Source organism: Bos javanicus, chromosome 22 (assembly GCF_032452875.1).
Source record: "Bos javanicus breed banteng chromosome 22, ARS-OSU_banteng_1.0, whole genome shotgun sequence".
In the NCBI taxonomy this organism is placed as follows: Eukaryota; Metazoa; Chordata; class Mammalia; order Artiodactyla; family Bovidae; genus Bos; species Bos javanicus.
This window is the reverse complement of record NC_083889.1, coordinates 52,224,211-52,247,760: the sequence shown is the minus strand read 5'-3', so window position 1 is coordinate 52,247,760 and position 23,550 is coordinate 52,224,211. Positions and strand designations below refer to the sequence as shown.

The 23,550-nt window shown below is 41.4% G+C and overlaps 1 protein-coding gene across 4 annotated transcripts in view; it reads right to left on the bottom strand.

Annotated features, from left to right (window-relative positions):
• The window catches only part of ELP6 (elongator acetyltransferase complex subunit 6), a 78,511-nt gene that overhangs the window by 27,355 nt on the left and 27,606 nt on the right, over positions 1–23,550 (bottom strand). For 2 of the 4 annotated variants that reach the window (XM_061397656.1, XM_061397657.1), the window contains 2 exons: positions 16,804–16,882; positions 7,800–7,888 (listed from right to left, as the gene is read on the bottom strand). The exons of 1 other annotated variant lie outside the window; for it this stretch is intronic. In XM_061397656.1, coding sequence (XP_061253640.1) covers positions 7,800–7,888; positions 16,804–16,882 — 168 coding nt within the window. The remainder of the gene's footprint in view (positions 1–7,799; positions 7,889–16,803; positions 16,883–23,550) is intronic. One more of the 4 variants, XM_061397658.1, reaches the window with a different exon arrangement.

Sequence of the window (23,550 nt, the reverse complement as noted above, 5' to 3'; positions counted from 1 at the left end):
TATGTAACTATTACTCACATAATACCACTGTATCATGACTGGTCAACAGAAAAATAATAGAATTCTATATCACTAAAACTATCATTCAATAGAAAAAGTTGTAATCACTTTTTAAAACCCAATGCATATCAGAATCATCTTGGATTAAAAAAAAAAAAAAAAGCCCAGGCATTACTTTTTTCCCTCTCCAAAGCTCCAGATACCTTTCTAATGAGCGGCCATGTTTAAGAACAACTGGACTATATGATTGATGACCTTTTACTTTTATCTAGTTTGTTTCACCTCTTCTATTCAGGGCTCCCATTTCATTTAGTTTATATTTTACAAATTTTCCATCATTTCTTTTGTTTTTGATGTTCTTTCTCAAGTCTTTATCAAGCATAGTAGAAAAGCTTTTGTATACATAAATAATATGCATTTTATATATATTTAAAAACTTATGATTTTTTGCCTAAAAAATTTATGACATTTGGCGGGGAGGGGTGGGAAGAATATTGGAGTGGGCAGCCATTCTCTTCTCCAGGGGATCTTCCCAAATCCAGGGATCAAAACCAGGTCTCCTGCATTGCAGGTAGATTCTTTACCATCTAAGCCACCAGGAAAGCCAGAAGAGACTGAATGAGAAATCAAAAACCTCCCAACAAACAAAAGCCCAGGACTAGATGGCTTTACTGGTGAATTCTACCAAACATTTAAAGAGGAGTTAATGCCAATCTGTCTCAAATTCTTCCAAAAAAACTGAAGAGGAAGGAACTTTTCCATACTCATTTTAAGAGGCCAGCATTACCCCGATACCAAAGCCAGACAGGGGACACTGTGAGAAAAGAAAATTATAGGACAATATCCCTGACAAAAAGAGAGTCAAAACTCAACAAAATCTTAGTAAACTAAATTCAGCAGCACACTGAAAAGATCACACACTTCCCTGGTAGAGAATTTCCCTGGTGGGCCAGTGGTTAAGAATCTGCTTGCCAATGCTGGGGACATGGGTTTGATCTCTGGTCCAGGAAGATCCCACATGTCACGAAGCAGCTGAGCCCATGCGCCACAACTACTGAGCCCATGTGCTGGAACTACTAAGCCCAAGTGCTAGAACTACTGAACACCTACAAAGCCTGTGCTCAGTAATAAGAGAAGCCCTTGTGATGAGAAGCCTGCGCACTCCAACGAAGAGTAGCTCCTCCTCGCTGCAACTAGAAAAAGACTGAGCACAGAAACAAAGGCCCAGCACAGCCATCAGTTAGTTAATTATTTAAAAAAGATCACACACCATGACCAAGAGGATTTACTCTGGAATGTAAAGATGGCTCAACTTGCAAATTAATAAAGGTGATACTACACAGTCACAGAATAAAAATCCTATGATCATCAACAAATACAGAAAAAACGTAACAAAACTCAGCATCCTTTCATGATAAGAAAAAACTCTCAACATACTGGGAACAAAGGAATGTACTCAACAGAGTAAAGGCCATATATGACAAGCCCACAGTTAACATCATCATCAATGGTGAAAAGCCAAACGTTTTTCCTCTAAGAGCTGGAGCAAAACAAGGGTGTCCATTACTTTTTTTTTTTTTCCTGGCCGTGCCATGTGGCTTGTGGGATTTCAGTTCTCTGACCAGGGATTAAACTCAAGCCCTCATCATTAAGAGCATGGAGTCCTAACCACTGGACCACCAGGGAATTCCCATCAAAGTGAAAGTTGTGCAGTCATGTCCGACTCTTTGCCACCCCATGGACTATACAGTCCTTGGAATTCCCCAGGCCAGAATACTGGAAAGGGTAGCCGTTCCCTTCTCCAGGTGATCTTCCCAACTCAGGGATGGAACCCAGGTCTCCCTCACTGCAGGTGGATTCTTTATGAGCTGAGCTACAAGGGAAACCCAAGAATACACAAGTGGGTAGCCCATTCCTTCTCCAGCGGATCTTCCCAACCCAGGAATTGAACCAGGGTCTCCTGCACTGCAGGCAGATTCTTTACCAAGCTATCAGGGAAGCCCTGGGAAGTCCCATGGGTGCCCACTATTGCTGCTTCTATTTAACATGGGACTGGAAATCCTAGTCAAATCAATTAGGCAGGAAAATAAAATTTTAATACTCAAATTGGAAAGGAAGAAATAAAACTGTCTCTGCTTGAAGATAACATGATCATATGTCCTAAACTCCACCAAAAAAAACTATTCATACTGATAAATTCAGTATGGTGGCAGGATATAACATCAATATACAACAGTCATCTGCATTTCTACTGGGTTGGCCAAAAGGTTTCGAGCTTTTCCGTAACGCCTTACAGAAAAATCCAAAGGAACTTTTTGGCCAACCCAATAAATATTAACATCAAATTGTCAGAAAAAGAAACAAGAAAACAATCCCATTTACAGTATGATCAAAAAGAATAAAAGACTTAAGAACAAATTTAACCAAGAAGGTAAAAGACCTGTACACTGAAAACCATAAGACATTGATGAAAGGAATTGAGGAAGATAGAAATAAATAGAAAAAAATTCCAAGTTCATGAATTGGAAAAATATTGTTAAAATGTCCATACTACCCAAGCAATCTAGATTCAATGCAACCTCCATCAAAATTCCATTGGTGTTTTTCACAGAAACAAGAAAATAATCCTATAATTCGTGTGGAACCATAAAAGATCCCAAAGAGCCAAAGCAATCTTGAGAAAGAACAGTAAAGTTATAGGCATCATATACTATAATAATCCGACAGTATGGTACTAGCATAAAAAAACAGAAACACAGACCGGTGGAACACAGCAGTTAAGTTCTGCTATAAACCATACATGTAGGGTCAACTAATCTTTGACAAGGAACCAAGAATATACAATGGAGAATGGACAGTCTCTTCAATAAATGGTGTCTGGAAAACAGGATATCCACATACAAAAGAACAAAACTGGATCCCTATGTCAGTGGTGATCCCTTGCACCACTTACAAAAGTTAACTTAAAATAAACAGATCAAAGACTTAAGTGTAAAATCTGAAATCATAAAAAATCCTAGAAGGTTACATAGAGAATATGCTCCTTGACACTGGTCCTGGCAATGCACAGGCCAAAAAAAAAAAAAAGTAAAGGAAAAAAGTATTAGGTTGGCATAAAGTTCATTTAGGTTTTTCTGTATCATGAGAACATCAGAACAAACTTCTTTTTGGCCAAAACCATACTACATTAAAGTACAAGGCTCTACACAGAAAGGAAACAATCAATAAAATGAATAGACAATGTATGGACTGGGAGAAAACATTTGCAAACCATATATTTGATAAGGGATTAATATCCAAAAACATACCACTCGACAGCAAAACAAAAAACAAAATAACCTGATTAAGAAATGGGTAAAGGACCAGAACAGACATTTTTCCAAAGAAGATACACAAATGGTACATGAACAGATGCTCAACATCATTAATCAGAGATATACAAATCAAAACCACAGTAAGACGTCATCTCACACTATTAGGATGGTTTCAATAAAGAAGACAATATACGCTGGCAAGGATGTGGAGAAAGGGGTTTCTTGTACACTGCTGGTGGAACTGTAAATTGGTACAGCCATTATGGAAAACACAATGGAAATTCCCCCCAAATTTAAAAACCAAACTACCATTTCTTCAATAAGGAGTGCTGGGAAAACTGGACAGCTACATGTAAATGAATGAAACTGGAACACTCCCTAACACTATACACAAAAAATAAACTCAAAATGGATTAAAGACCTGTATGTAAGGCTGGATATTATAAGACTCTTAGAGGAAAATATAGGCAGAACACTGTTTGACATAAATTGCAGCAAGATCTTTTTTGATCCACCTCCTAGGGTAAGGAAAACAAATAAAAACAAATATAAACAAATGGAACCTAAACTAAAAGGCTTTTGCACAACAAAGGAAACCATAAACAAAAGGATAACCCTCAGAATGGGAGAAATATTTTCAAGTGAAGGAACCAAGAAGGGATCAACCTCTAAAATATATTAACAGCTCATGAAGTGCAATATCAAAAAACAACCCAGTCAAAAGGTGGGCAGAAGATGGGGCCTCCCTGTGGTTCAATGGTGAAGAGCCCACGTGCCAGTGCGGGAGAACCCCACGTGCCTCAGAGCAGTGGGCCCGTGCTCTAGAGCCCAGGAGTCAGCGCTACTGAGCCACAAGTTGCATTACTGAAACCTGCACACCCTAGAAGCCATTCTCTGCACCAAGAGAAGCCCCTGCAGATGCCCACGCACCACAACTAGAGCGTAGCCCCGCCAGCCACAACCAGAGGAAAGCCTGCACCGCAACCAACAACAAGCGGAGCCAAAAACAAATACTTTAAGTGGGCAGAAGATTTACATAGACATTTCTCCAAAGATGACATACAAATGGCTAAAATGCACATGAAAAGATGCTCAACATCACTAATTATTAGAGAAATGCAATTCAAAACTATAATGAGGTATCACCTCAGATGGGTGAGAATGGCCATAATCAAAAAGTCTACAATCAATAAATGCTGGAGCAGGTGCACAGAAAAGGGAACTTTCCTACTGTTGGTGGGAATGTAAAGTGGACAGCACTATGGAAAACAGTATGGAGGGTCTTTAAAAAAATAAAAGCAGAGCTACCATGTGATCCAGCAATCCCACTCCTAGGCATATACACAAAGAAAAAACCGTTGGAAAAGATACATGCATCCCAGTGTTCACTGCAGCACTATTTACAATAGCCAGGACATGGAGCAACCATGTTGCTTCCATTTTAAGATGTAAAAATGCTCATCGACAGATGAATGGTTTTAGAAGATGTAGTATATATATACAATGGAATAATCAGTTCAGTTAGTTCAGTTCAAAATAATGAAATAATGCCATTTGCAGCAACAGGGATGGACCTATAGATTGTTCTAATGAGTGAAGTCAGACAATCATACAATATTGCTTATATGTGGAATCTAATAAAAGGGTACAAATGAACTTATCTACAAAACAGAGAGCTACAGATGTAGAAAACAACTAATGGTTACCAGAGGGTAAGAGCAGGGGGATAAATTGGAGGATTGGGATTGACACATACACACCACTATACATAAAACAGACAACTAATGAGGATCTACTGTAGAGCACAGGGAACTCCACTCAATACTCTGTAACAGCCTAAATATGGGAAAAGAATCTAAAAAAGAGTGGATATATGTATAACTGATCCACTTCACTGTAGACCTGAAACTAACATAAGACTATAAAGCAACTGTACTCCAATAAAAATTAAAAAAAAAAAACAAAAACAAAAATCAGCCTACCATATGACCCAGCAATTCCACTTACAGGCATACATCCAAAGATATCATTTCTTGAAGAGATTATTTGGATGCCTAGGCTCAGTTCAGGATTATTCACAATAGCCAAGATATGCAAACAACCTACCTGTCCATCAGCAGATAACAGATAAGGTAGGGTTGTGTGTATTAACATATTAACTAGTCACAAGAAAGAAGGAAATTCTGAAATTTGCAGCAACGTGGAAGAATCTAGAGCACACAAAGATAAGTGAAATCAGGCAGAAAGACAAATACTGTATGATCGCCCTCGTAAGTGGAATCTAAAAAAAAAAATGTCCAACTCACAGAAACAGAGAGTAGAATGGTGGTCACCAGGGCCTGGGAGAGATGGAGAGATGCTGGTCAAAGGGCAGAAGCCTTCACTGATAAGATGAATAAGCTCTGGGGAATTTAACATGTAGCACAGTGACCACAGTAAACAATACTGTGAGTGCCTGAAAACTGCTGAAAGAACAGACTACAAGGATTCTCACTACAAAGAAAAGAAAAGGCAACTGAGGTGATAGACGTGTTCATTAACCTGATTGTGGTAATTATTTCACAAAATACACATATGTCAAATTACCATGTTGTATACTTTAAATAAACACAATTTTGTTAATTACATTTTAAACTGACAAAAGCTTGAATATTTATATACATATTTACATTTAAAAATATACAGTAAGATACAGACATCAACCACATATTTACATCCTTCTCAATCTCAAAGCTAAAGTCAAGCCTAGTGGGAACACATTAAAAGACTTCCCACTCAAGTCAGAGGCCAAACAAAGCCACATGCCTCACCACCAGTGTTTACCACTGCTGTGGAGGTGCCACCAATCACAAAAGACAACAGAAGTAAAACACAGGTATACAACCAGAGGAAACACTTATTTGTGGATAATATTATAAACCTAAAAAATCCAAGAGAAGCAACTGAAGACCTATCATAATTAATTAAAAATCAGGTAAGATGATGAAAATTAATATATACAAATCAACAATTCCACATACATCATCATCAAGTAGGTAGAAGGGAAAATGCTTCAGCATTAAAAACAAACAAGAAAGACCTGAGAATACACTTGGCATAAAATCCAAGTGTATTAAGAAAGCCATCAAAACTAAAACCAAACTCAGAGAGAAAGGCATGTAATCTTAGCAGGGAAGATTCATCATCAAAATGTCACTTTTCTTACACTAAGCTAAAACTGTAATTTAGTCCCAATAAAAACAAACAGGACTTTTAACAAACAAACTTGTCTTAAAGTTCATAAAGAAAAACAAAAAACAGCAAGGAAAGTTGTGAAAAATAAAGATTAAAGGTAATGAATTAGAATTTACTTTACCAAACACTGAAATATGCTATAAAACTAGGGTAACTAAAACAATATGATACCAACACATTAAAACATGGATTAATATCTACAATTCAAAGTCCAGAAATAGACCCAATATACATGATATGTGGCAAAGTACATCATACATAGTAAATGATGAAGGATATTTAAAGAAGTGGGGAAAAGATGAATTGTTCAATAAAAGGTATTTCAACAAATGAGCAGCCAATTGGGAAAAATTAAGTTGGACCCACACTTCACACTAAAAAAAATTTCAAATGGATAAAGGTAAAACATGAAACATAAAAGGTAAAAAGGTAAAAAATGGATAAAAGGTAAAAAATGAAACATAAAAAGTACTTTAACTAACCACAGGATAATTTTTCATACACTTCTACCAGGGAAAATCTTTCTATGTATGACAGAGAACCCATAAGCCTTAAAAAGTCAATTAAAAATCAATTTTTTTTTCATGACAAAACCATTCTAAGTATCAATAAAAAATATTTTAAAATCTATAAAAATATAACTGCAATTCCTATCACTGACAAAATGCAAAGTTTCTTCCTATATAATTTTTTTTACAGAATTAAGAAACACCAAAGCCCAGTAGAAAAACAGGCCAAGGATACAAACTGACTTCACAGAAAACTGAAATGGCCCTTAAACCTTAAATTAACTTTTCTACAGGATGAACTATGACGTTTTGGAGGAAAAAAATCTAGTTTTTTTAAGCTAACAAACTGGTAAAGATCAGGACTTCCTGGTGATTCAGCGGTTAAAAATCTGCCTTGCAATGCAGGGGACACGGGTTTGATCCCTGGTCCAGAAGCTAGATCCCATAGGACTTGGAGCAACTAAGCCCGCGAGTCACAGCCACTGAGCCACTGTGCCACAACCAGAGAGACCATATGATGCAACAAAGATCCCCTGTGCTGCAACTAAGACTCAACACGGCCAAATATATAAATTTAAAAACAAACAAAAAAACTGGCAAAGTCCAAACTGTGAGATATCACAGCGTTGGTGAGGGTGTGGATAAACAGGCACTGCCACACTGGCTGGGAGCCTAAATGGACAAAACCTCTACGGAGGTTTAACTTGTAAGAGCTGTCAAAGTCACAGAAGCACATACTCACCACCCAGCACTCCTGCCTCAGGTAAGTGAATGGACACACGCCCTTGGCCACGCGTGGACCGATGTATACAGAACGCGCCTCAGTGGTGTCTGCATTAGCAAAATGTAAAACACCTTACATATCCATCCACAGAGCGCTGGCTAAATAAAAGTACATCCTGACAATGGAATATTCTCCAGTTGTAAAAGACAATAAAAAGCTCTTCCGTATTGACAACGATCTATCACAAACAGAGAAAAGAGCAAGTGTGCTACTTTTCATGTACAAGAAAGGAGCTCTCTGTGTATTCGTCTGTATTATGCACAGAACAGGCCTGAACAGACACTCGAGAACTTGTAACTCTGGCTGCCTCTGGGAAAAGGATCTGGTGGCCAGGGGCAAGATGGAAGGGAAACGTTCTGGTGTATACCCTGCTGTACCTTTTAAATTTTGTGCTATGTGAATACAGTACTGCCCTGAAAAGCTAAAACTAAAAAAAAAAGTGAAAGCCTCCTTCTAGGAGCAGCAGCCTTCTACTCTGAGCTTCTGCAACTGTATTTCCACTTGGCCCTGTGTTTATTCTGACTTCCCCAGCCTCCCCTGACTGACTGCAGTCCCTCCTGGGAGGTCACGGCTGAATCACCTTTGTGTTCCCTAGAGTGGTCAGCACCTCCTTTGGTGCCGAGAGGAAAGTCACTATAGGTCTGTTCACTGTGCTAAACTAGTCCACTGGTGCAAAGAATTCATCTTTGGAGGGCAAGTTGATTTGCAAAGTGGATCAATGATCAGGACAGGAAATTCTGCTTCTCTAAGCATTAAAATTACCCAAATAAGCTGGAAGGATTTTCAGCAGACTTAAATTAACAGTACTGAAAAAAGAAAGGAGTTTCAGTTAACGAACGAAAGCTGATTTCAAAGAATTTGAAGCCTGAAAACATCATATTCAAGAGGATGAATATTGCCACAATTAGGATAATTGTTGGGATGGCGCAGCAATACTCGTATTGAAGGAAGACTAAATTAAACAGTTGTGATGATCATCGCAAATAACCATTACAGGATGCTGACCCCTCTGCACAATTCAGCATCAACAGATACACTGAAGACTTTCTTCCACAACACCAGCAACCTACATTTTCATTCCTTCTTGACGTGGTCAGCAATGACTAACAAATGGACTGAACTGACTGCTAAGAACATGGGCAAAGAATCTGTTTTAAAGCTAGAAACAACGCAGGAGTTCAATAGGGCAGCCCTGTCATTTTGTAAGACTGCGGGCCCAGAGGTAGGGTGCCCTCAGCCTTGGTCTCAGAAGTACGGCCAGGACCAGACTCCTGCTCTCAGCCACACATGGGTATGTCCAGACCTCACAGAACGGAAGCCTCTTGCCTGTGGCTTCCTGAGAGAAGTGTGTTCTTCTGCAAAGTACCATGCTTCTTGAGAGTTTTCTCAAAAGTGAAGGTGTGATGAGTTTAGATTTTATTACTGTCTCAAGAGCTTTTAATATAAACACCACATGGAAGATGGTTGCATTCCAAACACAAAACATGCAGAAGACCTGTTTGTGAGGGAGAGAGTGCCAAAGAGAGCCAGGAGATGGTACAGGTACAGGACACCTGGTAAAAGTTTTTTCAGCAACTGGTGCTGGGAAAACATGACAGCCCCACGCAAAAAAGTTAAAGTGGACCCTTGTATCATATACAAAAACTAACTCAAAATCAAAGACCTAAACAAAGAACTAGAACTAATAAAACTCTTAAAAATATAGGGGTAAAACCTTCATGATACTGATTCTGAAAGGATTTTATGGATGTGACACCAAAAGCACAGAAAAACAACAACAACAACAGATAACAAAATCACTTTTGTACCTCAAAGAAAACTATCAACAGAGTGAAGAACAACCCACAGAATGGAAGAATATATTTGCAAGTCATATATCTAAGAAGAGATTAATATCCAGAATATAGAAAGAACTGCCACAACTCAGCAACAACAAAAAACTCAATTCAAAAATGGGTAAGTAGGGATTTCCCTAGGGATCCAAAAGACTCTGTGCTTCCAATGCAACGGGCATAGGTTTGATCCCCGGTAGGGGAACTAAGATCCCATGTGCCCGCTGCATGGCCAAAAAAAAAAAAAAAAAGGGCAAAGGACTTCAATAGATACATTGAATATAAATGGTCAAAAAGCACATAAAACTGCTCAACATCACTAATCATTATAGAAACAGAAATCAAAGCCATAATGAGATATCACTTCACACCCAATAGGTCGGCTCTTATTTCTTAAAAAAAAAAGAAAAATAATAAGTGTCAGGACACAAGACTGTGCTTGCAATTCATCTAAAAACTAAGACATGTTATTTGAGAAAATGTATTCAGGAATTTGGAGGGAAATCGCTGTATTACTTTATATGCAACATACACTGTATGTATGTTCTGTATATGTATAATCAATGCACTATTTCTTCTCAGTCTGGTTCTGGGAGTTATGTGAATGCACAATGATTAAAGTACCCCCCACAAAATAAAAGGGACTTCCCTAGCAGTCTAGTGGTTAAGACTGCGCTTCCAATGCAGGGGTGCAGGTTCGATCCCTGGTTGAGGAACTAAGACCCCACATGCTGTGCGGCGGGCGTAGCCAAGAAAAAAGTATTGGTAAGGATGAGACATAACTAAGTGATACATCACAATGGATCACTACTCTCTGCTTTTGTGTATATTTCAATTTAATGATAATAAACATTAATAAGCAGAGAAGTCCTTTGAAATGTACAAGGCTTTTTCAGAATGTACCCCTTTACAAAATTTGGCAGCAATGAATACACAAGGATCAAAGATCTGAACTTAAGACTATAAAAACTCTTAAAAGAAAATAAAGGGCAAAAGCTTCACGTTAGATTTGGCAATTCCCTGGTATAACACCAAAGGCACAGGGAACAAATGAAACGTAAACAGACTGAACTTCATAAAAATTTTTAAATTGTGTGCATCAAAAGAAACTATCGACAGAGAACTTCCTGGGATCCAATGGCTACGGCTCTGCATACTCACTTCCGAGGCCCCAGATTCAACCCCTGGTTGTGCAGCATGGACCAAAAACACAAAGATTCTGTCAAAAGGGTAAAAAGGCAACCCACAGAATGGGAGAAAATAGTTACAAATCATATATCTGACAAGGGATTAATATCTAGAATATGAAGAAAAGTCCTACAACTCAACAACAGAAAAATCTGATACAAAGTTAAAAGTTTAAAAACAAATAAACAGAAATTTTTAAAAAGTGATCTGATTAAAAAATGGGCAAAGGGCTGGAATAGACATTTCCCCAAAGAAGATATACAAATGGCTAATAAAAGCATGAAAATATGCTCAACATTACTGATCACTAGGGAAATGCAAACTGAAATTACAATGAGTCAATAGCAACCACGGAAAACACTTCAGAAATATTAACAAAACTTGCTCTGAACCCAGGACAGTGCTAGTGCTACAGCTGCTGGGATTAAAAATACAAAAACAAAAACCCACCATTGAACTGTGTCAATCCAGACTCCTGACCATTTATAAACATTTAGGAAGGCAGGATTTAGCAACGTGAAGTGAAGCAGGGGGCTAGTAATTTGAGACAATATACAATCAATACTGGACTTCCCCGGCAGCTCAGAGGTAAAGAATCAGCCTGCAATGCAGGAACCACAGGAGCCGCAGGTTCAATCCCTGGGTGGGGAAGATCCCCTGGAGGAGGGCGTGGCAACTCACTCCAGTATTCTTGGCTGGAAGCATGGTGGGCTATATACAGTCCATAGGGTCACAAAGAGCTGGACACACTGAAGAGACTTAGCACACACACACAATCGATACTAGGTTGTGGGTTCAGAATACAGATTCATCATTTCTTTCTTTGTGAATTTAAGCAGATGCCAGTATACTTAAATACATATTGCTGCGACCTTACTTCAATTTATTAGACATCTCCTCTGTTGTCTCTTTCATCCATTTTATAAACTGTATAAGCACAAATTTAAGGCAGTCTTTACCATTTTTTAAAAATTTATTTATTTTAATTGGAGGCTAGTTACTTTACAATATTGTAGTGGGTTTTGCCATACATTGACCTGAATCAGCCATGGGTGTACATATGAGTATTTACCATTTAAATTATGAATACTTTTAAAAGGTTTGAAGGTCAAATTGAGTACATGAACTTCAGGAATATTAAAAAAAAAAGGTCAGCTCTGTGATTATGATATTTAATTGTTAAACTGCTTATGCTATAATAAATTTCAAAGTACACATGTAAAATGAGATTTAGAAATGCTGCTCTCTTCTAGGCTCATATCTTCTAGAGTACACTTCCACTTCCGCCTTAGTTACTGAAGATATCTTTCTGAATCAGTGTATGATGCTGTCAACGGATCCTATCTCAGGTCATAAGTCTTCACTTGCAAACATTAAGAAAGTTACTCTTAATCTGAATACTGATCAAGGGATAAATTTTAATTGTATTATTTGTTAAATGCTGGACTATATTACAGAAAATGTTTTTTCAAGAAATCATTTTAAGTATATAGATCAGTGTTTTTTACAGGTAAAATGCTAAAATAAGCTGCCCATGATAGATATGAAATGTTTGAGTTTTATAGAATATTACAAATTAAAAACAGGAAAAAATATTTATTTTATACAATACGTTCACACAAATTTGTAGGACTTACAAAGAATTGATATTTGAGAAAAGCTTTGGTTCACTTACACTACATATACCTTCAAAGTATTAGGCACCTTGTACTTTAAACCTGTGAGGAACTGACAAATTTTTAAAGGGGAAGTATTACTGTGAAATGAACAGTTACATATTTCTAAAGACTGTACGGCTGCACATTTGATAGGTAAAGCTCTTTATTTAGAGTTCTGAAGAAATATTCTCTCTTCAATGAAACATTTTCATACTGGAATGATGTAAGTTAAAGTGATAAAGAGTATTATTAAAATAAATGTTTATACATAATAAAAGAAAATTATTCTTAAAATGTATTCTCAGTGAATAGTTGAGATCTGTACTATGCAACCATTTTCTATGTTGATTTTAAGTGATCTTTTAAGAAATTTGTTCATCAAAAAAATATTTTATAAAAACTACAAAGAGAGATAATCACCTCATAGGCATTACAATGGCTACTATCAAAAAAACGAGAAAACACCAAGTGTTAGCAAGGATGTGAAGAAACTGGAACCCTTGTGTATTGCTGGCAAGAATGTAAAATGGTACAGCCTCTGGGGAAAACAGTCTGATGGTTCCAAAAAAACGAATCATAGAATTACCATACAATCCAGCAACTCCACTTCCATACTGGCCCAAGAGAACTGAAAACAAGGACTTGAACTAATGTTTGTATACCCATGTTATCAGCAGCATTACTTACAACAGCCAGAAGGTGGAAACAATAAAAATGTCTATCAACAGATGAATGGATAAACAAAATGAGGTATACACAGAATATTATTCAGCTTTAAAAAGGAAGTAATTCTGACCCATGCTACAACATGAGAATATTATGCTACATGAAACACACCAGTCACAAGAGAGTAACAGGGTATAATTCCATTTACATGATATACTTAGTCAAAATCATAGTCATATAAAGTATTTAGGATGGTTACTGCCAGGTACTTGGGAGGGGAGAAAATGAGCTACTACTTAATGGATATAGAGTTTCAGTTTTGCAAAATGAGGAGAGATACAGAGAGAATGAGCTTCCCCGGTAGATCAGCTGGTAAAGAATCCGCCAGCAATGCAGAAGGTCCCGGTTCGCTTCCTAGCTCAGGAAGCTCCCCTGGAGAAGGGACAGGCTATCCACTTCAGCATTCTTGGGCTTCCCTGGTGGCTCAGAAAGTAAAGAATCTGCCTGCAATGTGGGAGACCTTGCTTCGATCCCTGGGCTGGGAAGATCCCCTGGAGGAGGGCATGGCAAACCACTTCAGTATTCTTGCCTGCAGAATCCCAAGGACAGAGAAGCCAGGTGGGCTACAGTTCACGGCGTCGCCGAGTCAGACACAACTATCCACAGCACAGAAAGAATGTGGTGATGTTGCGAAAATTTAGAAATGTTCTTTAATATCACTGAACTGTACACTTAAAATGGTTAATATGGAAACTTGTATATTTACCACAAGAGAAAACTGGAACAACAAAAAACAATGAGGAAATGGCAGGGGGCAAGCAAAAGCAGGCTTCAGAGGGATTCAAGTATATGAAAAAAAATGAAAGGATATAGGATAGCAAGACAGATTTGGAGACAAGAATGTAATCACTGTAATGTTTAGAAAAGACATGAAATTTGTTTTTTATGGTAAAATTTGAGAGAAAGAGCAAAATGTCTAGCTATTAAAAAGAAAAAAGAAAAAAAAAAAAACAATGTTATAAGCCAGAAGAACGCACAAGCCAGAGAACTCTGAATATAAATGAGACTATGAGCTCCCTAGGGACCAAGGCAAAGAGAGGTATGGTTTAAACAAAATCAAACCAATGGTTCAGAAGAGGCATGACCACTCCCAGGCACTGGACCTGAAGGAAATTTCTAATTGGACTCACAGATTTTCTTGGAGGCTTCTTATACAGCTCTTAACACAAGCTGATGGGGCCGTGTGAAGCGGAAGGAGGCCAGAAATATGCTAATGATCCAGTTTCATTCAAAGACAAAACACTGCCTAGAACAGGTGCACCGAAGCCTGTGCCAGAACAATCCCACGGACATCCTTTACCACAGTTGAGTTCAGGACAGCTTTTATCCTCCTGACAAGAATATGAGATGCAACATTCTCTGGGGCCTGCTGAAGGCACGTCTTGATATTCCTAACAGTCACTGTTGCTGGGGGGACAACTGAGAATGAATGTCAAACCCAAGCAGGTCTCATGCCTGAAAGATGAGAACTAATCGCTCCCTGAAGCTGGGACAGCACAGGGCTTCCCTGGTGGCTCAATAGATAAGAATTCAATTGTCAATGCAGGAGACACGGGTTCAATCCATGGTCTGGGAACATCCCATGTGCCGTGGAGCAACTGGGCCTGTGCACTGCAACTGTTGGGCCTGTCCTCTGCAGCCCAAGAGCCTCAACTGCTGAGCCCATGTGTCCCAACTACTGAAGCCTGGGTGCCCTGGAGCCTGTGCTCAGCAACAAGAGAAGCCCCCACAGTGAAAAGCCTACACGTGGCAGCTGGAGCGTAGCCCTCACTCACTGCAACTAGGGGATTCAACACAGCCAAAAATAAATGAATGAGTAAATTTATTTTAAAAATTCTTCCATCCAAGTGGCCTCTTACAAAAAAAATAAAGATAAGGCAGCATAAACACTGCCTGGCAGAGGGAAGAAGGGGTGGATGTGCCAGCCTGGGGCAGATTATAAGAGTGGGGAGCTACTGAAGATTGTTGAGAGAGACCATGATTGAAGACTTTGTGAGTGACAGCACAGTCTTCTGAAAGGTGCAAACAAAGCCCACAGCCACATGCAGCAGGGTGGACTGGACAAGGCTGCTCAAAGGGAAAGCCACTGAAAAACATCAAAATAAATGAGAGCCCATGTTTTTTTTAAAAAAATCAAAAATGTTCTACAACAGTTTTATACATGAAAAAAATGTTCACACAGAAAATGGATACAGAACAGTATGAACCCATTACACAGAGAAAGAAAACTTCTGAATGAGCAAGAAAGAAGCCTGAGAAGAACCCTGCAGGTGGTTACCACTGCGATTACAGACAATGTAAATTCTGTGCACGCATATGGGTGAGCTTATCAATTTTTAAGAAGATGAGTGATTCGAATTAAAACAACAACTCTAATTCCTCAACCTAGAAACTGCAGGGAAAGCAGAAACAGCACTACAGTTGAGAATATAATTATGACATTATCTACAAATAAGAAAGAAATGGACTAAAACCAAGAGCCAGATACGCACAGATCTTCCTCAGTTTACAGTGGAGGCACATCCTAATGCGTGTGTATGTGTGTGTGTGTGTTAGTTGCTCAGTTGTGTCCAACTCTCGGAAACTCCATGACTGTACCCTGCCAGGCTCCTCGGTCCGTGGAATTCTCCAGGCAAGAACACTGGAGCAGGTTGCCATGCCCTCCTCCAGGTACATGCTAATAAACCCATCCTAAGCTGAAAACACTGCAATGCCGAAATTGCATTTACTGCACCTAGCCTGCTGAATGTCATCACTTAGCCTAGCCTACCTTAGATGTGCTCAGATCACTGACATTAAAGTTGGGCAAAATCATCTAACCCAAAGCCTATTTTATAATAGTGTTGAATATCTCATGTAACTTACTGAATACTATACTGAAAAATACCAAAATACCAAAATGAAAAAATGGTTGTCTGAATACGGAATGGCTCTAATTGTATTAGTTGGTCACCCTCATGAGTACATTGGTCACCCTCATGAGATCCAACCAGTCCATTCTGAAGGAGATCAGCCCTGGATGTTCTCTGGAAGGAATGATGCTAAAGCTGAAACTCCAGTACTTTGGCCACCTCCTGCGAAGAGTTGACTCACTGGAAAAGACTCTGATGCTGGGAGGGATAGGGGGCAGGAGAAGGGGACGACAGAGGACGAGATGGCTGGATGGCATCACTGACTCGATGGATGTGAGTCTGAGTGAACTCCGGGAGTTGGTGATGGACAGAGAGGCCTGGCGTGCTGCGATTCATGGGGTCCCAAAGAGTCAGACACGACTGAGCGACTTAACTGAGCTGAACACGAGTACATGTCTGACTGGGAGCTGTGGCTCAATGCCGCTGTCCAGCATCACGAGAGTGTTGCTTTCAACATATCACAGCCCTGAAAAGATTAAAAATTCACAATCTGGAGCGTGGTTTCTACTGAATATATGATTGCTTTGGCACCATCATATCGCTGAAAAATGGTAAGTCGAGTCATCATTAATTCAGAGGACTGCCCAAGCTTGGCAAAACTAAGGCGATGCTGATGAGATTCTAAGTGAAACATGAAAACACTGACCTCGTGCTCTGGTTTTAGAGCCAGGGCTCTCAAACTGTGGTTCCCTCAGGCAGCAGTGGCTCAGCAGTAAAGAATCCACCTGCAATGCAGGAGACACAGGAGAAGCAAGTTCAATCTCTGGGTCAGGAAGATCCATTGAAGAAGGACATGGCCACCCACTCCAGTATTCTTGCCTGGAGAATCCCATGGACAGAGGAGCCTGGTGGGCTACAGTGCATGGGGTCACAAGAGTCAGACATGACTTATCAACTAAGCATGCAAGGCAACAGTAGCACCACCGAGCAACTTGTTTGAATTTCAAATTCCAGGGTCTACCTCTGACCTACAGATTCTGGAGGTGAGGTTAAAACAACTCCTCCAGGTAATTTCAACTCACACTTAAGTTTGAGAACCTAGGTATGAAGTAATACTGTCTCATCTGGATAATATCAGCTTATATAATTAGGAAACTACATTTCTTGCTCAAAACCCATTCTGTTATTTTAACCTAAACTCCTGAAGAACACTAATCTATTCAATTGTGAAATAAGCTGGAAGATGACAAAGATTTAATTAGATACAATTCTGAAACCACTCATTCTGAAATAATGTACTAACCACTGCAGTGGAATGAACTAAAGAATCTAGTCTGTAAAAAGTGATAAGGAATCAACATGCTTAGAATTTCAACATTTAGATGATACGAAAATATTCTAAGGTTGCAGAATACCACAACTACAACTATTATAAATGCCATATCTGTGTACACTGATTAGTCTCTTGGGCTTCAAACTCAATTAAGTTGTTTAAAATAGAAGAAGTTCACCTGCTACAATGTTGGTGGGAATGCAAACTGATACAGCCAACAAGAGGAACAGTATGAAGGCTCCTTAAAAAGCTAGAAACAGAACTACCATATGAACCTGCAATCCCACTCCTGGGCACACATCCAGAGAAAACATAAGCTAACAGTATACATGCACCCGTGTTCACTGCAGCACTGCTTACAACAGCCAAGACAGGGGAGCAGCCTAAATGCCCATCAACACAGGAATGGACAAAGAGGCTGTGGTATATAAACACAACGGACTATTACTCAGCCATTGAAAAGAATGAAATAATGTCTTTGCAGCAACACAGATGGACCTAGAGAGTGTCAAACTGAGTGAAGTAAGTCACGCAGAGAAGGAGAAATATCTTATGACATCCCTCACATGTGACATCTAAAAAGAAATGATACAAATGGATTTTCTTACAAAACAGAAAATGAACTTATGGTTGCCAGTGGGGAAGGGAAAGTTAGGGACTTCAGGAAGGCCATGTACACACCGCTCTATTTAAAAGAGATAACCAACAAGGACCTACCACACAGCATGTGGAATTCGGTTCAATGTTACAATATGTGACAGCCCGAATGGGAGTAGGGTTTGGGAGAGAATGGATACATATGTATGTATGACTAGTCCCTCTGCTGCTCACCTAAAACTACCACAATATTGTTACTTGGCTATACTCCAATATAAAATTAAAAAGTTAAACTCTGAAAAAAAACACAAGAGGTTCAACAAAATTTTTTCTTTTTTTTTTTTTTGCCATACCACACAGCTTGTGGTACCTTAGTTTCCTGAAGTACCCAGGCCCTCATCAATGAAAGCACAGAGTCCTAACCTCTGGACAGCCAGGGAATTCCCAAAGCTTTAACTTCTAAAGGGCTATATCAGTCACTATAGCTTCAAAGGTAAAGAGTACTACTATATTTGCAACATAAAGGCTAATGAAAAACCAAATCTTTCACACTCAGAATACAATTTCTAAAATAATTTATACTTGGTTATTAATATGAAATACCCTGATTATGTAGAATTACACTGAACTTCACTAGACTTCCAACTTAGGAACAAATGGTTAGCATGACACATTACATATTTTATGAATTCAGAAAATGCTGAGTATTAAATAAACCAGGGGGTTCTTAATGTTTTTATGAACTCCCAACAACAAAAACTCAAGTACATTTCCCCAATATGTGTGTACATATCTCCAATTTTTGTGCAAAAATTATATGTATGTACTACCGTGATCAAGATTGCCAGGAGAAATATCAATAACCTCAGATATGCAGATGACACCACCCTTATGGCAGAAAGTGAAGAAGAACTAAAGAGCCTCCTGATGAAAGTGAAAGAGGAGAGTGAAAAAGTTGGCTTAAAGCTCAACATTCAGAAAACTAAGACCATGGCATTCGGTCCCATCACTTCATGGAAAATAGATGGGGCAACAGTGGAAACAGTGTCAGACTATTTTTTTGAACTCCAAAATCACTGCAGATGGTGACTGCAGCCATGAAATTAAAAGACGCTTACTCCTTGGAAGGAAAGTTATGACCAACATAGATAGCATATTCAAAAGCAGAGACATTACTTTGCCAACAAAGGTCTGTTTAGTCAAGGCTACGGTTTTTCCAGTAATCATGTATGGATGTGAGAGTTGGACTATAAAGAAAGCTGAGTGCCGAAGAATTGATGCCTTTGAACTGTGGTGTTGGAGAAGACTCTTGAGAGTCCCTTGGACTGCAAGCAGATCCAACCAGTCCATCCTAAAGGAGATCAGTCCCGGGGGTTCATTGGAAGGACTGATGTTGAAGTTGAAACTCCAATACTTTGGCCACCTGATTCGAAGAGCTGACTCATTTGAAAAGACCCTGATGCTGGGAAAGATTGAGTGCAGGAGGAGAAGGGGACAGTGGAGGATGAGATGGTTGGATGGCATCACCAACTCAATGGACATGGGTTTGGGTAGACTCCAGGAGTTGGTGACGGACAGGGAGGCCTGGTGTGCTGCGGTTCATGGGGTCGCAAAAAGTCGGACACGACTGAGTGCCTGAACTGAATTACTGTGATAATACCAACTGTATTTATAAAATACAAAAAAAAAAAAAAATTAAGGCTGAAATAAAAAGACTGGCTTTATTTTTTTTCCCTGAGACCCATGTGCCCCCGTGATGCATACACACACCCTCTTTGGACTCTACTGCAAAGCTGCACAGCCCAGCAGCCCTGCAAGCTGTGTCCCAGACCACTGAAGGGGGAAACTATGGAATACAGAGGTCAAATGAATATCTCCTTCCTGTTAAGTTCGACCATCCCTGACTCAAGCCTGTGACTCTGGGCTCCTCCCTTCACCCCAACATCGTCTTCTGCTACCTCTCATTTGGTGGGTAGTGGAGAAGACTGTGAAGCCAGCAGACGCAAGAACGGCAATAAAAGCATGGACTCTGTTTTCAAACAAACCTGGATTTGCAACTGGGCTCGGCTCCTAACTCACTGGATTACCCAGGGCCAGTCAGATAACGTTTCTAAAACTAATGAGTAAAGAGGGTGATAACAGGGTCATCTCTCCTGGTTATTATGATGGTTAAGAGAGAGAGGCTGCCATGAGAGCATTCAGCAGAGAATCTAGATAGCCCAAGTGCTCAATAAAATATCTTACCCAGAATTATTACTTCAGGAGGCAAAAGAAGTCACCTGGACTTTGTTTCAGCAGCCAACTCAAGAAGGGAATATGTTACTGTGGAAGGCCTCCCTTGGGGCTCAGCTGGTAAAGAATCCGCCTGTGATATGGGAGACCTGGGTTTGATCCCTGGGTTGGGAAGATCCCCTGGGGAAGGGAACGGCTACCCACTGCAGTATTCTGGCCTGGAGGATTCCATGGACTGGATAGTCCATGCGTCGCAAAGAGTCGGGCACGACTGAGCAGCTTTCACTTCTACCCTCTCCTGTGGAAGTAGCAGGCAGTGTTGTCGGGCAGACTTGGTTTGAAGGTCTGATCCCCACTGACAAGCTGGGTGACCCTGGCAACTCCATTTCTCTATGAGGGGGGAGTCTTCTTATCCGTTCAATGGGAGTGTTGATACAAACTCTACACGAAGTGCCTGTCAGAGTCAGAAAACCAACTCTCTCTTTGTCGCGAAGTCGTGTCCGACTCTTGTGACCCCATGGACTGTAGCCTGCCAGGCTCCTCTGTCCATGGGATTCTTCAGGCAAGAATACTGGAGTGGGTTGCCATTTCCTTCTCCAACACTTGGGAACCAAATGGCCACCAAGGGTGAGGGTAAGCGAATAACACATAAACTAAGTGTTATTGCACAGTCCTTGGGACACATTCAAATGCACACTAAGAGTAAGCATCCTCTAAAGCCTACCATCAAATGTTAATAAATGCCTATGTACCAAACGCCACCGGTACGGCTCATTTCCCAACTGGACAGGTGACTTCTTCATAACTGCTTGAATTCTTCAAGCAATTCACAATCTTCATCCTCCACGGTCATAAACTAGGAGTAGTAGAGTTTTCATACCCACCTACGGACAATAGGCGAATCTAGATGAGGGAGCGGGGCGGGGGTGGGGGAGACCTAAACCAGTAATGACACAGCGCATGGAGACCACCGCACGGAGACCACTGGGAGAGGTGCTGTTTCTGCCACGACAGCAAAAGAAAAGCGGGGTCTCTCAAACACCAGAGGAGCTCATAATCAATGAGAATTACTTCAGCTTCAACAAACCACCGAAAGAATTAACTGTAGAGATATATTAATACATTTTTTTTACATCGCATGTCCCCCACAGGAAATGCTGCAAATGTGTGAGACACCTACAACACTCATCAACATAAAATTATAGACTAGTCGTCAATTAGAGGAACACCTAAAAATACACCCAACCGGACACCCTTGCCCCTGACTCCCTTACAAAAGCTTCAGTTTTTAGCTCGACACCCTAAGATGGCAGCACCCCCATAAGGACACTGCATAACCCAACTTCACAAACGTTGGGTCAGAAGCACACTCAAAGCTAGCATCGTGAAAGAAACCTTTACTAAGTCCTCTTCACAAAATGCATTGCAAAATCCCCAGGAGTTTAGTCGCCCAGCTCTATCACCACAGACGGTGCGGGCAGCGAGACGACCGGGGAAAGTCACCACGGCCAAGAGCATGTCCACCTGGACAACTATCCTGACTTCAGGCTCCTGCATGGTACACTGGGGTGATAAGCCCACCCAGAGTATAAACAGAGGCAACGGTAGTGAGCACCTTGATTTATGAGGGCAACAGAAAACTAGACACCAGGCAGAACCCAGGGAAGCAACTAGCTACGTGTTGCCTCTCAAGCACATTTCACAGAAGAGACAGGTGCGGACAGCGTGCTCTCCCCTCCCCGCAACACCCAGACAGTCCAAAAGCAGGTTCTAGAACCTGCAGCTCCCCGGGGCACGGCGGGGCCCCGGGGGCGCAACAGCGCGACCCCCGGTCAGGCCAGCGGTCGCCGGGGGGCGAGGAGGAGGGCGGCAGGCACGCGCGGTGGGCCCGGCCGGGGGCGCGGCCGCGGTGAGGGTGGGGTCGCGGCAAGCCGGCCCCCTCTCCGGCGCGGTCTCCCGGCGCGGCCCTTACGGCTGCTGGACAGCGCCCACGCCGGCGCGCCGCGGCCCCCATCCCGGAACCCCGCGGGCCGCGCAGCGTGAGGCCCGGGCCGGCCGGCGGACGCTGAGGGGACGCGCGCGGAGGTACCTGTGGCGGCAACAGCTTCTCGGTGGCGGCGGCGGCCGCGGCGGGAGGACGGGGGCGGGGCGCGGCGTGCGCGCTCCCGGCCCGCGTGGTCCGGGGCGAGGCGCCCTCCCTCACTCCTCCCTCTCAGTCTCTCTCTCCCCGCCGCCCGGCGCCCGCGCAGCTCTCCGCCCCTTCACCTCTCACCTCCTACCTTTCCCCTCCCGCTCCCGCCCCCGCCGCACTTCGCACGTGCTCCCAGCGGCGCGCGCATGCGTGGTCGAGCCCTGCCGCCCGCGACTCCCGCTCGCCCCCTGGCGGACGCCGAGCCGTACGACTCCCTGGTAGGGAAGATGTCCGGGCGGGGCCGGCGAGGCAGAGCGTCACGCTGGGACAGAGCCCAGAGTACAGCACCGGAGCTTTTTAACAGAACATTCCAGGGTATATTAGCAAGAACACTTACAGGACGCCCGTGTTCCCTGTTTTATAACAGCGAAAAATTAAAAGGCAGCTGAAGTATGCAACAAATGCAGTTGGGTCAAATTATGTCCATGAAAGTGACTTTCTCTAAGGCGTTTTGAAAACGAAGTTGCTGTTCAGTTGCTAAGTCGTGTCTGACTCTGCGACCCTATGGGCTGCAGTAGGTCAGGCTCCACTATCTCCCAGAATTTGCTCATGTCCATTGGGTTGGTGATGCTATCCTACCATTTCATCCTTCTCTTTAAAAGGATGTTTTATGAATACTAATGTGGAAAGATGTTCTTAAGAGAAGGTTCAGACTGAGCTCAATTTAAAAAAATAATCCAAGGAAAGGATTCTAGAGTGATGCTGATGTGCTCTCAGTGGACACCTCTGGGTGAAGGATTAGGGTGTTGAGATTTTTCCATTTGCTCATGGGCACACAACCATTTTCTACATGGAACACTTTGTTGTAATAGCAATATCTATGTCCACCGTTTACTCCGTGCCAGGTGCTTGAAACCAAGTCACCCTAAAACCAAGTTCTCTGTGGAGTTTATGATTAACCTCTCTAGCCAAAATGTTACTCCCTTTCTTGTCTGATGCCTGTTTCCCTAGAGACTGAGGAGTATCAGAGTAAAGAGGGGATTGAAACCGACCAGGACCCTGTGGTGCCCTCCAATAAGCAGGTAAGTTAGGGGGTGCCCGGAAAAAGAACAGCACATGTGGCTTTCTTGACATTTTATGATACAATCCTATGATTTAAG